At 42.2% G+C, this 13,871-nt stretch overlaps 1 protein-coding gene across 3 annotated transcripts in view; it reads right to left on the minus strand.

Annotated features, from left to right (window-relative positions):
* Positions 1-2,309: 2,309 nt before the first annotated feature.
* Positions 2,310-13,871, minus strand: part of LOC117750144 (protein FAM126B-like) — a 34,310-nt gene continuing 22,748 nt past the window's right edge. The window contains exons 9-13 of one of the 3 annotated variants that reach the window (XM_034561144.1): positions 13,485-13,601; positions 11,100-11,187; positions 10,686-10,842; positions 9,816-9,977; positions 2,316-6,840 (exon numbers count right to left, since the gene is read on the minus strand). In XM_034561144.1, coding sequence (XP_034417035.1) covers positions 6,107-6,840; positions 9,816-9,977; positions 10,686-10,842; positions 11,100-11,187; positions 13,485-13,601 — 1,258 coding nt within the window. In that variant the 3' untranslated portion in view covers positions 2,316-6,106. Of the gene's footprint in view, positions 6,841-9,815; positions 9,996-10,685; positions 10,843-11,099; positions 11,188-13,484; positions 13,602-13,871 lie in introns of all 3 variants that reach the window. The other 2 variants (XM_034561143.1, XM_034561145.1) reach the window with 2 other exon arrangements.

The following is a 13,871-nucleotide window of genomic DNA, read 5'->3' on the forward strand; positions in this document are numbered from 1 at the left end:
CTGACATACTTTATCTTGCTAACATGTGACATGCATTGTCTTCCTCTACTGAGGCCCCTGGAAACCACCAGGAAACTCTCAAAAGAAATAATTGTTTTACCTGTCATACCAAATATTTAAAGTCCACACTAAGCCTTTGATTCAGTCGTCAGATCCTGCAGTGGCACTAAATCCTTTGAGAGCTCAAATGTCGCCCTGTTAAATGGCTCCACCCTCTCAAAACAACATTAACCTCCTCCCATCCAGATAAGCAGTCTAGTCAGGCCTCACATCACCACCAAAAGATTGTGATATATATTTTAATAAATGGGAGCTTAACACAGTTGAGTCACAATGCTGAGTTTTTCATTCACATACCTTAACACATTTCATGTTTTTGGACCGCAGGAGGAAGGAAACAAAGCGTACTCATTCTCAAACATTAGAACAAAACAGCACCAGAATGTATCATAGTTCACGTTACCCTTTTTATTGCCAACAGATCCTCCTTTCACTTGGATGGAGCGCAGCATGAAGTCAGCTCTGGTGTATAATTTGACATAACACACACTTTCCGGCGTGTGGACGAGATCTTTCATGCCCTTGTTGCCAGGTGACTTCTCCAGAGCATTCAACTGGGGATCTTGTTACTCAACGGAGTTCTGATTGGCTCTCGGTAGCTATAATATATATGCTTGTGTTTGTGGTTGTCATTCATTAAAACTTCACAGTTTGTGAGTTTAATAGCAACTGTGTTTGACAGTTCAGCCATTCACAGACTACTGGTCCACAGTTCATTCAGTACGAGTGCAATAAATCTGTTGTATTGTGAGGATAAACTAAGTTAGCAGTTATGACAACTACCTGGTTTTAGAAGCTAATCAGCAATAACCAGTAAGTGTGTTGTTAGAATATTTAAGAACATATTGTGAAGATGACATTGAAAGTTTATTCTCGACCTTGGAAACAGCAGTTAATTGAATAGATGCTGGTTGTCGTGGTTACACTTTGTTTAGTGCTAATTAGCTAATGACCTCTTCAATATACCTTTGAATTTATTGTATACAATAAATTAACATCTAATGTTCTAGGTAAAACTGTTTCCTTAGAGCAAAGCAATTATGTAGGTCTTCATTTTAACGTTTGGTCCTTGCTGTAAAAGCTTGAGAATATGTAACCACCAGTAAAAGGGGTCATGGGTCAGGGCCCAGCCCACTAAGTGCTGTGGGGGGTCAGAGGTGCACCGCAAGAAGTGAGCTGCTGTTTGTTTATGGGATATTTGAGGCAAAGTGCAGCTTTCAGGCATTTGAGCTTAAATGAATGTGTCAAAACACAATAAATTAAAGTAAATTAAAATCGCAGTCTGTGTAATCATGGGAATTATTCAAATGTGACTTATTTGAATATCAAACAAAAGTACATTTTGGATGAAGGGATCAATCCCTGAATTATTTTGGTTATTAAGTGTTATGTCATTTTCAGGTTCAATTGATTTACGTGCACATCGACTGTTGTTCTGAATTACCACCACTACGTGTCAGCAAATCACCACTGATCACAAGCTGGGAGCCAGCTGTACTCTTCAATTAAGCATTTATATTATCGTCTACTTTTCTCAGCTTTGATATCTTACAATACATTTTACTTGGTGTTGCACAACACCTTAAAATTGAACAGTAAATATCTTTGAGGCAAAATTAAAATAAATAAATAAATAAATAAATAATGTTTGACCAAAATATAAAGCTCAATTTATATATAATTGAGCTTATAATTGGTCAAATATAAATTCCATGCTTCTTGTTCTCACTTATATTATCAAATATACCATTATTATAATGAAGGTTGTAATGAACGATTATTTTCATTAATAATATGTGGGTTATTCTCCTGATTAATTGTTTGGTCCATGAAATGTTTATTATTCCAATAGACAATGAAGCAAATCATCATATTTGAGAAGCTGGAACAAGGCGATGTGTTGACGTTTTGCTTTAATTTGTATTCTTGTTAATTGGCTATAAATGGTTATAAGATAAAAATACATAAAAAATTAACATTATTATATTTCAACATGTATTGCATGCTCAGCTGCTATAGGAATTCTTAAAAATATATTAGATATATCAAATTGCATACTAAAATTCACAAGTTAGAAACAAATGAGCGCTTCTTTTTGTAATTCATCTCAACCCTTTTATATTTTTGGATAAGTCATCTAGTAAAACTACTTTTTTACTAAGCTTATTTAAAATGTAGCAGTAGTAGTCAAACTGAACTGTGCTGTGTTATTTCAAACCACTTCTACACAAGGAGACAGACACTCTTATCCCTTACGGCACAATATTTATTCAACAATATACAGATTAATTTCTCTCTACATCTCAGACTGATCTGCAGTTTTTATATTTATCTTGCTTTCACCTTTGTACATTTTCTATATACAAGATTTAAAATAAGTCTCTCTCCATTTATACAACATCAATAGTACAGTGTTATCACATCGCCCAGCAGCTTCCCTCGAAGCAACCAGATTAGATTCATTGTTGATAATCTGTTTATATTTCATACACCAACGAACGTCTTTGAGCCACAGAGCAGCAAACTGACAGAAGGGCTCGACATGCACCAAAGGCCCCAGTGTGGCTTTCTCTCTGGGAGGGCAGTCGGATGACAAATGGATGGTCCTTTTATTTCAGCCACATAAGCGGTCCTTCGCTCTGCAGCACCTTGACAGGGTGCATAAACAGAACCGCTGAATGGGGGCGCTGTTGAGGACTTGCACCTTCAAAATCAGCTTAAATGCATGTGCCCCGTCCCACCCGACACGGATCAATAAAAGCTGGTAACACCAAAAATAAAAAAAGAGGGGAAAACATGTTGCATAGAATCAATTCTGACTTTAAGAACAGAAATGTTGGTGCTGCCATTTTTAAAATGTGGCTTTTTGATAAACTCCTGAGACCTTCCAGACCCCCGTAACATTTTTTTTTGGTTTTGAAAATAAAAATAAATAAATAGCTGTACCCTTAGACTTTAACAAAAATAGCATTGTGTTGGATGTGACATCACATAGAATTACTACTTTAAAGAGACTAAAACCCTGCATTGAGTGTATACACGTTTGCACATATATAATAGATATACATATATGTATATATATTATTTCAATAACTATCTTGAGGAGAGAGGTGGATGGATTAAAGTGCATAAAACAAAGCCCACAGTTATCACATGCAGGACAGGAAATGAACTTTGTCCACCAGCGACAGTGGCTGACCAAGAGCAACCTTTTACTTTCATAGAGAGATGCTTTTTGAAATGTAATTGGACCTCATGAGAAGTCGTCTTTAGTCTATTAATGTACTAAATGAATAGCAGATAACACTTCCAGCCACAGTCAAGTTGTATCAACATTCACTGGCTGGTGTTCATTTCCCACCCTGATCACATGCAAATAACACCGGACACTGAGGAATAATTGTCTATCCGTTACTCTAAGTCCACATACAGTACCAACATGGCTGCTGGTCACCTTGGTCCGGGGCACTCATTAATGACATGAACACGTCACCAGTTTTAAAAACAGCAAAAAAAGGTGCCACTCAACTCACGGGCAAAAATACAGCAAATGGGAACACGGCTCAGGGATGACAGCAGAGGACCGGGCGAGTGTGAACTGTAGCTGCACTCCTCTCTTCTTCCTCCACAGTCCAGCGGGGGGAGGAGGAGGAGGAGGCGCATGAGAGTCCAAAGAGCCGAGGCTTCTTGGCCTGAAATGTTTAAGGCTAAAGCGCAAACAGGACTCACTCGGGACCAGGAGCAGCCGCTGAGAAGGTTTCCAGCACAGCAGGAGCTCGACTGTGTGGGATTTTCACTGCCGACTGAACTAACTTTTATATACATATATCACTCACTCTCAATTTCAAACCAGCACGTGAGCAAGACAGAGGGAAACGCAATACAACAGCAGACATCTACAGTACACGGACGCATAATATACCGCTTCTACATGTAAACAGCAAACAGTGAGTGTGTCACACACACACACACACACACACACACACACCTGTGACGAGCAAATTCATGGCAAAAAAAGTTGAAGCTGCTAAGGGCACGTTGAGCCATACGTCCAAACATCCCTTTTTTTTGTGTCCTGTAACTTTAAAATAAGACCAGTAAACAGAAAGAAAAATAGGCATTTGTAAGCTTAAGACACCCAAGCAAAACATGATTTCCTTAAGGACAGGATGTGTATTGGCACATCTGGCAAAGACGAGGACGAGACTTGGGTTTGGCTCGCTGGCTGTTTCACACATCTGAAACCGCCGTGCTTTGCAGGGCACTAAACATGCAGACAGCACGCCATGTTCAGTTCACTCAGCCGGGGCAGGGAGCACGACAGAAGGCTAGCTAGCACTGTTTGCAGATGCAGGCATTTAACAGCAGAGATTCCAACTCCCATGCACATGAGCATAAAAAAAAAAGAGAGAAAAGAAATTGCACTTCAAAAATTATATAAAGAAAATAATATATTACTAGGGAATAATTACTAGAATAATTACTAGGGAATTCAAATAATCAGGTTTCTCCCGATGTGGGTGTTTGTTATTTGACAGATCAAAACCTGGAGACAGTCGTGTTCTTGTTTTGCAGCCATTTGTAGTGCGTGGTGGGATTGAACTGAAATGCAAGGCCTTCAGTCACAACTCCTCACATGAACACACACACACACACGTACACTTACAGTTCTAGTGTGAAACCAGTTTGGTCCACAGTTTAATCCCCCAAACTGTTCGAGCGCTCCAGTTTCAAACCTAACGGGATCTTTAAATCCTGCGTCTGATTGGGAGACGAGTGTCTGAGTGGCAGGGTGAACACACAATGAGGTAGAACAAAATGTTTCATGAGCGTCCAATCGGAGCACAAAACGTGAGACGATCGCCACGGCGACTGCTGATGCGCATTGACTAGTACAAGCCTGCGGACGGCAGGACGGCCCCGGCTCAGTTATGACACCACACACAAGCGAGAGCCCGGAAAACACACAAGTGCTTTCAGATGGAAGGACCCATGAAATGGTTTAAACCATCATGACAATCAAATATAAAATACAGTCATTGCCTTTTAGCTTCAGACCCAAATCGGCAAAATCGTTTTAATCCAGTTCTTCTCAAATTCACCTTTGGGTATTAAATCAAGATTAACTCATTCCTCTTGTAGCTGCACAGTAGTGATTTTCTTCAGATTTGTCCAGCTAAAAGCTTGGGTTAAACAAACCGTAACCACATTTCAGTTTACAACCATTTTAAAAGTCGGAATTTACAGATCAAATGAGAATATTATAATTACAGAATAAATAAAAAAAGGTCATCGGCTGAAAACTAGAGAATCACTTTGGTCCGACTGATTTTTGCCAAATTCCTGTCGGACAAGTTACTTTCTTTGGATTGTGATTTTAAAAAAACAAACATTTAAAAGGATTTTTATTTATTAAAACCATTTATGCCTCATTAAAAAACAACAATTAACAAGGAAGATAAATCAGCTAGATCGATTGCACGTGAGCCCGGGAATGAAAGGGGAAGGAATGAAGAGAAAGAGCAATAATCCTCACTCTTCTCAAACATGAGCGACGGTAAGTTTTATTGCCGATTCATTTCTGACCGATTCAGTCAGGAACTAAACAATTCTGAAATGTCATACATAGATATCCTCTACAGCTAGCGTGGCATCCTTACGCATCTCCTCTCAACGCTTCCTCCTTTTGAGGCAAGTTTCTATGTGGAATGCTCAGCTTGGTCAGACGGGAGGACGCAGTGACATGCTGGACTGAAGTTACAACAGTCGTCATTTACTACACCCACCAGCAACGACTGCAGGTCAAGATTGGAATAGACTTTAAAAAGGGTGGAGACACAACTCTTGAGCACAAACAAACACACATGCGCGCACACACAGACACGCACACACACACCAATACAGATAGGTAGAGAGAAGTTGTCATAGTAGGATTGTTAAAAGTTGCAGAGAAGAACTGCACAAGGAACCGGTATTTTCCTGTCTGTGTGTGTGTGTGTGTGTGTGTGTGTGTGTGTGTGTGTGTGTCGTGCCCTGCATTGTGTTGTTAGACCTGTGATATGATCTGCATGTTGAAACTGGGGGAGCGGGACTGCTTGGTGAGAGGAGCTCCAGGAGACAGGAGTTCCTGGGCATCCTCTGGCCTGATGAGGGGCTCCTCCTGCAGGCTAATGGTGGAGCGGCGGTGGGAGCCGCCTGTTGGAGGCCCTCCTTCCTTTTCAGAGCCCCCCGCCGCCTCCTCCTTTCGCTCATCATCACCTCCATTCAGGTTGAAATTCATGCAGTCAAAGGACTTGCTGGATGAGGTGCTGCCAGTCCGCACCAACGTGGGCCCCACAGGGAAGCTCAGGTGCTTCTTTATGGGGCTCAGGTGGATGGCATCCAAGTTGATGCTAGCTGGAGGTGACTGCTGCTTCTGGTGCCTCCTCACATCAGCCTGGTGATCCGCTGCCAAATCTGCCTGTTTTTCCGCCTCCCTCTCCTGTTCCTTCTCTCGTTCCCTCTCCTGTTCCTTCTCTCGTTCCTTCTCTCGTTCCCTCTCACGGTCCTTCTCTCGATCCTTCTCCCGTTCCCTCTCCCGATCCTTCTCCCGAGACAGCCGGGCTGTGATGGCTTTCTTGATGCTGCTGCTACTGCTGTTCAGGCTGCCGCCCCTCGGCCCCATGCTGCCGCCCGCCTTGGTGCCGCAGGGCTGGCTGCTGTTAGACGCCCCGGAGGAGAAACCCTCGTCTGGGTCGTTGATGTTGAAAGAATCTTCCCCGCCGCTCATCCCATCAGCATCTGAACATGAACGAACACAAACAGACAGAAAGAAAGCATGATAGACAAAAAGAAAGATGAGCAAGGCAGGCGACTGAGGTTATGTTGACACATTTCAATCTGACCATAAACAAAACATTTCAATACTTCAGTTTTTTTTAAAGAAAATCTTGACACAGCATCTGCAAACAACTTACAAAATGACTATTAATCATCTCTGAATTTAGGCTCTTAACTATTGTTAAGAGCCCAAATTCAGAATCTAGACAATTTCATCTTAATCCAGAGAAACGCTTCTTTACATTATGATGTAAACAGGCCTGCGACATTCTCTGATTAATCTGGGCAATAGGACTAAAATGCTTAGGGTTTATACATAATGCATTATACATTAGCAGACTGGAGCCTTCTAGCAAGCCACCATGAACACACACACACACTAATTAACAGACCAGGCTACTTCATTAGCTCAGACATTAGGCACCAAAAAGAAGTACAAGTCAATACGGGACACGATAACCTTGACCTTTGCTCATCCGATGTAATTCAGATCGATTAAAATCGGACTAGTTGTTTGTTTAGGAAAAGTGAGCAATCAATAACCTGCAGGATAAGAGAGCGTCTAGCAAAAGGTGTCATATTCAAAATATATTGGATTCAAATATTTCCTGATAATTTGACATCCAAGCACAACATTGACATCCAAGCAATTAAACATTTAACAATCCATCTATGACATCATTGTTGGAAGGCTGAAAGGGAAAAGGATGATAAATTGAGTTAGAAAGAAATCATGTTATTGACATACAAGCCTGTTAATCAGAGGAGGCAGAGGATCAACCGTCTGTCTCCGTCATGCACTGTCGGGACAAGCACAATTGGACGACAGGGAACCGCAGGCAGCACCAGAAAAGAAATGGAGAAACCGAGAAGAAAAGGTCTGGACTGACATGCACATAACAGGAGGAGAAGACACATGCTCTCCCGCCCCATCCCTCGTTTCTCCTGCAGCACTGGCCCGGCGGTCAGTTGGCTGACCGGCCAGCAGAGTCGAGCCTGCCAATCTGCGGAGAGCAGCGAGAAGAATCCGTACACCTCATCAGATCAATAGCACTCCAGTAAGAGCTGACAGCACACAAGACTAAATGGGCCAGTCTGCAAGCCATTACAAGCCAACCCAATCCCAGATGAAGAGCTCAAAGTTCCTCAAAGTCTTGCAATTAAAGAATTGTGTTTTTGATGTTTTAGCCTGTTCAACTCATTTACTGTATATGCTTGCTATTGGTTTCTGGTCATGGCTACACAATTAATTAATATATAATCAGTCAGCAGAGCCCGATGTGTGCTTGAGACAGATATTGTCTGAAGCACATAACGAAGCAGCATGTGCAAAACTCATAACGTGCTGCTTTGTTCAAGTCATTAAGTTAAAAAGCCGTTATTAACGTGGCTACATTATCAACGCCATGCGTTGTTCTGTCATTAGAAACATGTTTGACAGCCAAATTAACTAAATTAAAAGATCCATACATCCTTAAACACACCAATAGTGAGAGTTTAAAATTTTCCCTTTTCTTAACAGCAAAACCAAAAATAAAGTGATGTAATATTCACTATTAGAGTAGCGAGTGTAAGTCTGCAGATGTTTTAGCTAGCTTGAGTCTGCACAATATCTTTATTTATACGGCGATGTAAAATTAATGTAAACCAGTGGCTTCCAAGAAGGATGTACTTCTAAATCATAAATGTATCGTATACCAGGATTTTTTTTTTGACATTTTCAATATCACTGCAATGCAGCCCCAAACTAAAGGACATATAGGACAGAATGTCCAGTAGTTACACAAACATTGAGTGATCGATCATCTTTACAATAATCACAGTTCTCTCTTAACTGGGTCGCCGATTTCTATGTACTGAAACAACTTTAAGGATTATTTCACCAGCCACACAGACTTTCATGAAGACAGGGTGGCACTCAGACAGACGCTGACCGTAAAGCCAGGAAATGAGCTGCTCTTCGGTCATGTCAAAAGGATCTCAATGATTTAAAGAAATGTAAACACATGTAGCAACCACACATGGATAAGGACACAAGACTAAATGGGCTGCATGACAGGCCCTGGCACTGTAGGAGGCTTTCCAGTTCAAAGTATTGTATTTGTAAACCGTGAAAATGTTCAGTCTGCTTGGCCTCGTCCTACGATACGTTAGTGTTCCAGGGTTCTGTGTTTTACTTGACATTTTTCGAAGCATTTTCATAGCGTGCACATGCATGATAAGAGGCTCGTTCCCACTTACTGAGCGGAGGAAAAGAAACGTGGCAGAACACAAAATGTGCATACAATAAAGCTGCCGGACTGAAACGCAAAATGGAAGGCCCTCTTCCTGCAGAATGGCGGCAGCAGATGGTCGCTGCTGGCCTGAGTGACCCAACACTTGTGGCCCTGTCAAACACTGCGAGGAGTACAACAGAAACAAGATGTCGGATGCCCGGTGCCAGTTTTGTAAAACGGATGTATTTTATAGAGAAAATTAATTTTTAAAACCAATTATCAGACATGGAGAGTTAAGAAAGCCCGGAGTAAAAGGTCAAGCTGCAGGCTGGGCACTTAACATGCTCAGTGAGTGACAAGGGCAGCAGTCTCAAATATGTTGGAGGCATGATGAGGAAAAAGAGAGGATATATGACATGACAGGCCCATGCAAAATGGCCACTGGCCACACTTCCTTCAAACCCAGAATAGGTGACTCTTCCTTTCTTGAGACGAAACATAGTAGTGGTCTAAAGTATGAGGGTTGTTGCCTGAGGGTCTTATAGACTGGATGAGTTAGTATACTCTGGGAAAGTGAAGAGGCAGCCAAAATAGGAACGGCATAGTTAACACCCTCAAGTTGAGGAGGAGAGGGAGGAGGAGGAGGGTGGGGAGGATACAGATCGAAGGGGCACCTCCTCCCGAGACCCTCTGCTCTGAGTGTCCGCCCCTGTCCCCTACCCTCAAATGTGATGGGGGGAATGACGCTGCTGCTGCTGTGGTGGCTGTGAGGCCGCCCTTCTCTCTCCTCTTTGGCTCTGGGGTCCCAGGGAGGGTGGTGGTGGTGGTGGTGGTGCTGAGCGAGGCTAGGAGGATTGACGATGAGGCTCAACTCTCCTGCGGCTGAGTAGTCAAAACAATCTGGGAGTCAACAACACAGATGGGGAAACGTGTTTCTTTAGTGGCAGCAAGCCTCAAGCGATTTGGGCCTCATCATGGGCACAGCAGGTCTAACAGCCGTTTGTAAATTCACTTGTAGAACACAATGATATTGTTTAAATTAACTGCGCCATCTATCGCTCGTCCATTGGGTAAAATGGGGTCAGTAGAATCTACAGGCACCATTTTGTCGTGGGTTTCTCATTAACTACAAGCCTTGAAGTTTAATGTTGATACAAAGATCAGCACACACTTGAGAGACAAGACAAGCAAATAAAGAGCAGTGAGTGGCACAAGCACTGCAACGCAGAGACTACATGACTACAATTACATACAATAACTGACATGAAACACCACTTGGACGATGCTAATGGTGTGACTGGTTTACACAGAAGCAGGGTTCCTTCTCACTGCTATGGACAAACAGCAGATATCAAATAGTTCCCTCTTGTGGCATTTCACTAATCGGGAAAAAAGTTTGTGAGTTTACAGCTTAAATCCTGACTGAATACTGGTGCTTTTTCTTGCATACAACATAAAAGATGATTGTAATGGATCTACTGTGCTGTCACATTTACTGTGATCTCTCCTGCACGGAGGCCCGGTTCACTTTGCTGTGTGCTGCGGTCATGATGGCAGGTCTTCCTGTTTCTAGGGCTGCTGCAGTCTTACCCTCTCTCTTCCAGCGGTGGCGTCGTATGGAGGCAGTAGTGATGGCTGAGATAGAGATGCGGCTGATGGTGGGTGTCACCTCCACCTGGAGCACTTTGCGCCCCCGCGGGTCATCGGGAGCGTTGGCTGGCAGCGAGTTCTTCATGGCATTCGCCAGCTGGAGGTGACACGTGCAGATTGATAAGCAATTACACGATTAAAGCAGGGTTGCTTTAGAACATTTGAAGTCTGATTTGGAACCCGATACAGCCATCATCACTGATTTTAAGGATTGCAGACAGCCTGTGCTGATTTGTGTGAAACATGGCAGAAGCATTGTTTTACGACATTGTTTGGTATTTGAGTCAAGCTCACAAAATAGTTGAAGACTATGTGATTGACTTAAAAAAAAAGGCACAGAGCTGTGGTTCTTACCAAGAGAGGCTGGGAGTAAAGCTCCAGCTGGGCTCTGTACAGAATGTCTTCCAAAGCTTCCCGTCCCATCGCCCACTCTCCATTGTATCTATAAATCACAAAACACAAACAAGCATGCACACCTACATTTAACAACGTCATGTTGTGAGCTTATTTAAATAAACACGAGTGTCTGACAAAATGCCTTGATGTCTGAGTCACATCCCTGTGAACTATTATTAGTAATGTAGTCATGTCTGCAGCTTCAGGGAGGGAGGAAAGGAGAAGTGTGTCTGTGTCCATGTCTGTTTAACCTGAGCTAAACCTAAAGGATTTTGGAAGAAAGGTTTTTATAGAAACCACATTAATTCCTTGGAAATTCTGTGAAAATCACTAAAAAGCATGCACAAAAATAATGAAATTGTTAAAACTGCTAATTTGTGTGAAGTCTATGAGTTCAAAAGATATGCAAATAGTGTGAATAAAGGATGATTGTAAGGGCATACAGAGGTCAATCTTTGTGTTCTTCCACTGGCACTCTGCTATAGATGAGGGATGTCTTTAGTGTTGCATAAAGTGTCACAACCTCGTAGTCAAGAGTGATTAAAGGAACAGCTACCAGAAATAAAGACAATACAAATTAAAAAATATAATTTAAAGAAGACCCGCACGGCTGAAGTATCTTTCATCCGGATAAATGCACAAGTTTCCCTTTAGACTCGAGATGAAAAGGATGGAATGAATGGGCAGGTAAAAACAGACTCTCTGATGTTGTTAAGGCTGGAAAATCAGTCCAGAATACATTTTAAACCTGATAATCACAATAAAAGTTGGCGTGTCCGTTTGTTCTGATATCCCTGCGTGTCTCTCCCTCTCTCTCTCTCTCTCTCCACGTCGTATTACTGCGCTGTAGCATTAGCAGACATATTCACCTAAATCCCTTAGGATCCATGTCAAGAGCCAAGGTCCCTCTGCTGCATGTGTGGCAAAGGGATGCGTGTTTATCTTTCATGTGCGCCTGCTCCAGCTAAGGGTGTATGCGAGAGCTCAGGCTGGCACTAAGGTGACCCATGGTCAGGATTACTAAAAAGGCTATTATTTTTGCACACACACACGCTGTACCGACTGCTTCAATCTCCAGATTGCTGCTCTGAACCCTGATGGGGGCGAAGAGGCAGAATGCATACTCAGTCTCCCCAGCCCTCTCCTTGCTCAAACATCCTCAACAGTGGTGATTCCAGTCACGACCATATCAGGGGATCCATCTACGAGGACGAGCTATCATCGAGGAGCCGTAATCAGCTTTGCAACGACTTTCCTCATAGTGGATGAAACACAATGCACTGCTGATGTAATCAGTCTGTACAGTAGGGAGCTTCTGTCCTTGGAGTGAGAGCATATGTTGTTCAGAGATTTTCTGCAGTAGATGGCAGCAAACTAGAATAGAGACTTGCTCATTAGTGATGTCCCACAGAGGCACAATAACAAAAAGAAACATTGTTTTATGTGGCTAAAAAAGGAACTCACTAGGGTTGTCCACCACTAAAAATCGACAATTTAAATCAACATATCTGTAAAACTGAGTTTCTCCATAAACAATTGAACAATAGCATCACTTTAAATTTTTCGTTTTTCCAGAGATGTGCTCATAAGTGTCTTGGAAATATGTCAGTCAGCATGAAAAAACATTTAAAAATGACTAATTGACTAAAGTCTTAGTCAACTAAGACCACAACGACTCTCGCATGTACATGATGATATCTGTAAAGGTAAGCAGTAAACACAAGATTATCTTCCTTCTAATTATGTGCTATTCCGAGTGGCGATGTGTAAGAACATGGATGAAAGGCACTTAAAGCAGCTGTAATTGATATATTTTGAATAACAATTTATCAAATGACAATGCAAAAAGAATGGAATTTGGAAGGGGTCGCCTGCACCTGCAGAGAATTATGTAGAACATAGATTTATAGCATCTTACAGCTCATTGTAAATCTGTCTGGCTGCAACTTTACTGTTTTGTTCTTTCAATGTCACCGCTCACATAACATTATATGATTAAACTGATTAAATCAACTTGATTCTGATCATAGAAGTCATAGAAAAAGCTCTAAAAAAATAAAAAATAAACACAGTAGACGACCAAAGAGCAGACAGAGGCAGTTACTGCTTAGCTGGTGAACATAGTGTAACATTTAGCAGCTAAAGGAGGCAGATATCTCTCTCAAGAGTTAGTAAAGCAGAGCTAACGGAGAGAATGTTCTACTTTTATCCATCAGGTGGTCCTAAACACAACTCCAAATCAATTACAATGTTGCTCCCATAAGTGCTGGATGCGTAAATGAGCACATGTTTGTGAACAAGTTGGACGCAACTATCAGGAATTGCAGCTTTAAAAATACATACATGGCGTGATAAATGGCAGTCAGCATCTGCACCATGAACTCGGGGTCCAGCAGCACACGGTTGCACGGTGCCCTCCAAAGCTTCTGCTGCTGCCGGGGGAAGCCACATACACACAGCCTGAAAAGGGAACACGCACACAGTCATGTAAGTAAAGTGAGTGACCTCATACAGCAAAGAGAGTATCAGATGAGGCTTGATGAGAAAAAAAACTAAAAAAGAGAACATCAGTCACCTGCAGAGTAAACTACAAAAAGAGCAAACGCATCAAACAGTGAGCCAGAGAAGCAACATTTACACTTGTAGAGGTCAGTCAAGGTTAGATGACGGGGTGTTTGGGGTCAACACATTGTGGCTTAACTCAAACACTGAGCGTTGTGCGTCGTGCTC

The sequence above is a fragment of the Cyclopterus lumpus genome, chromosome 21, assembly GCF_009769545.1.
Source record: "Cyclopterus lumpus isolate fCycLum1 chromosome 21, fCycLum1.pri, whole genome shotgun sequence".
NCBI classification, from domain to species: Eukaryota; Metazoa; Chordata; class Actinopteri; order Perciformes; family Cyclopteridae; genus Cyclopterus; species Cyclopterus lumpus.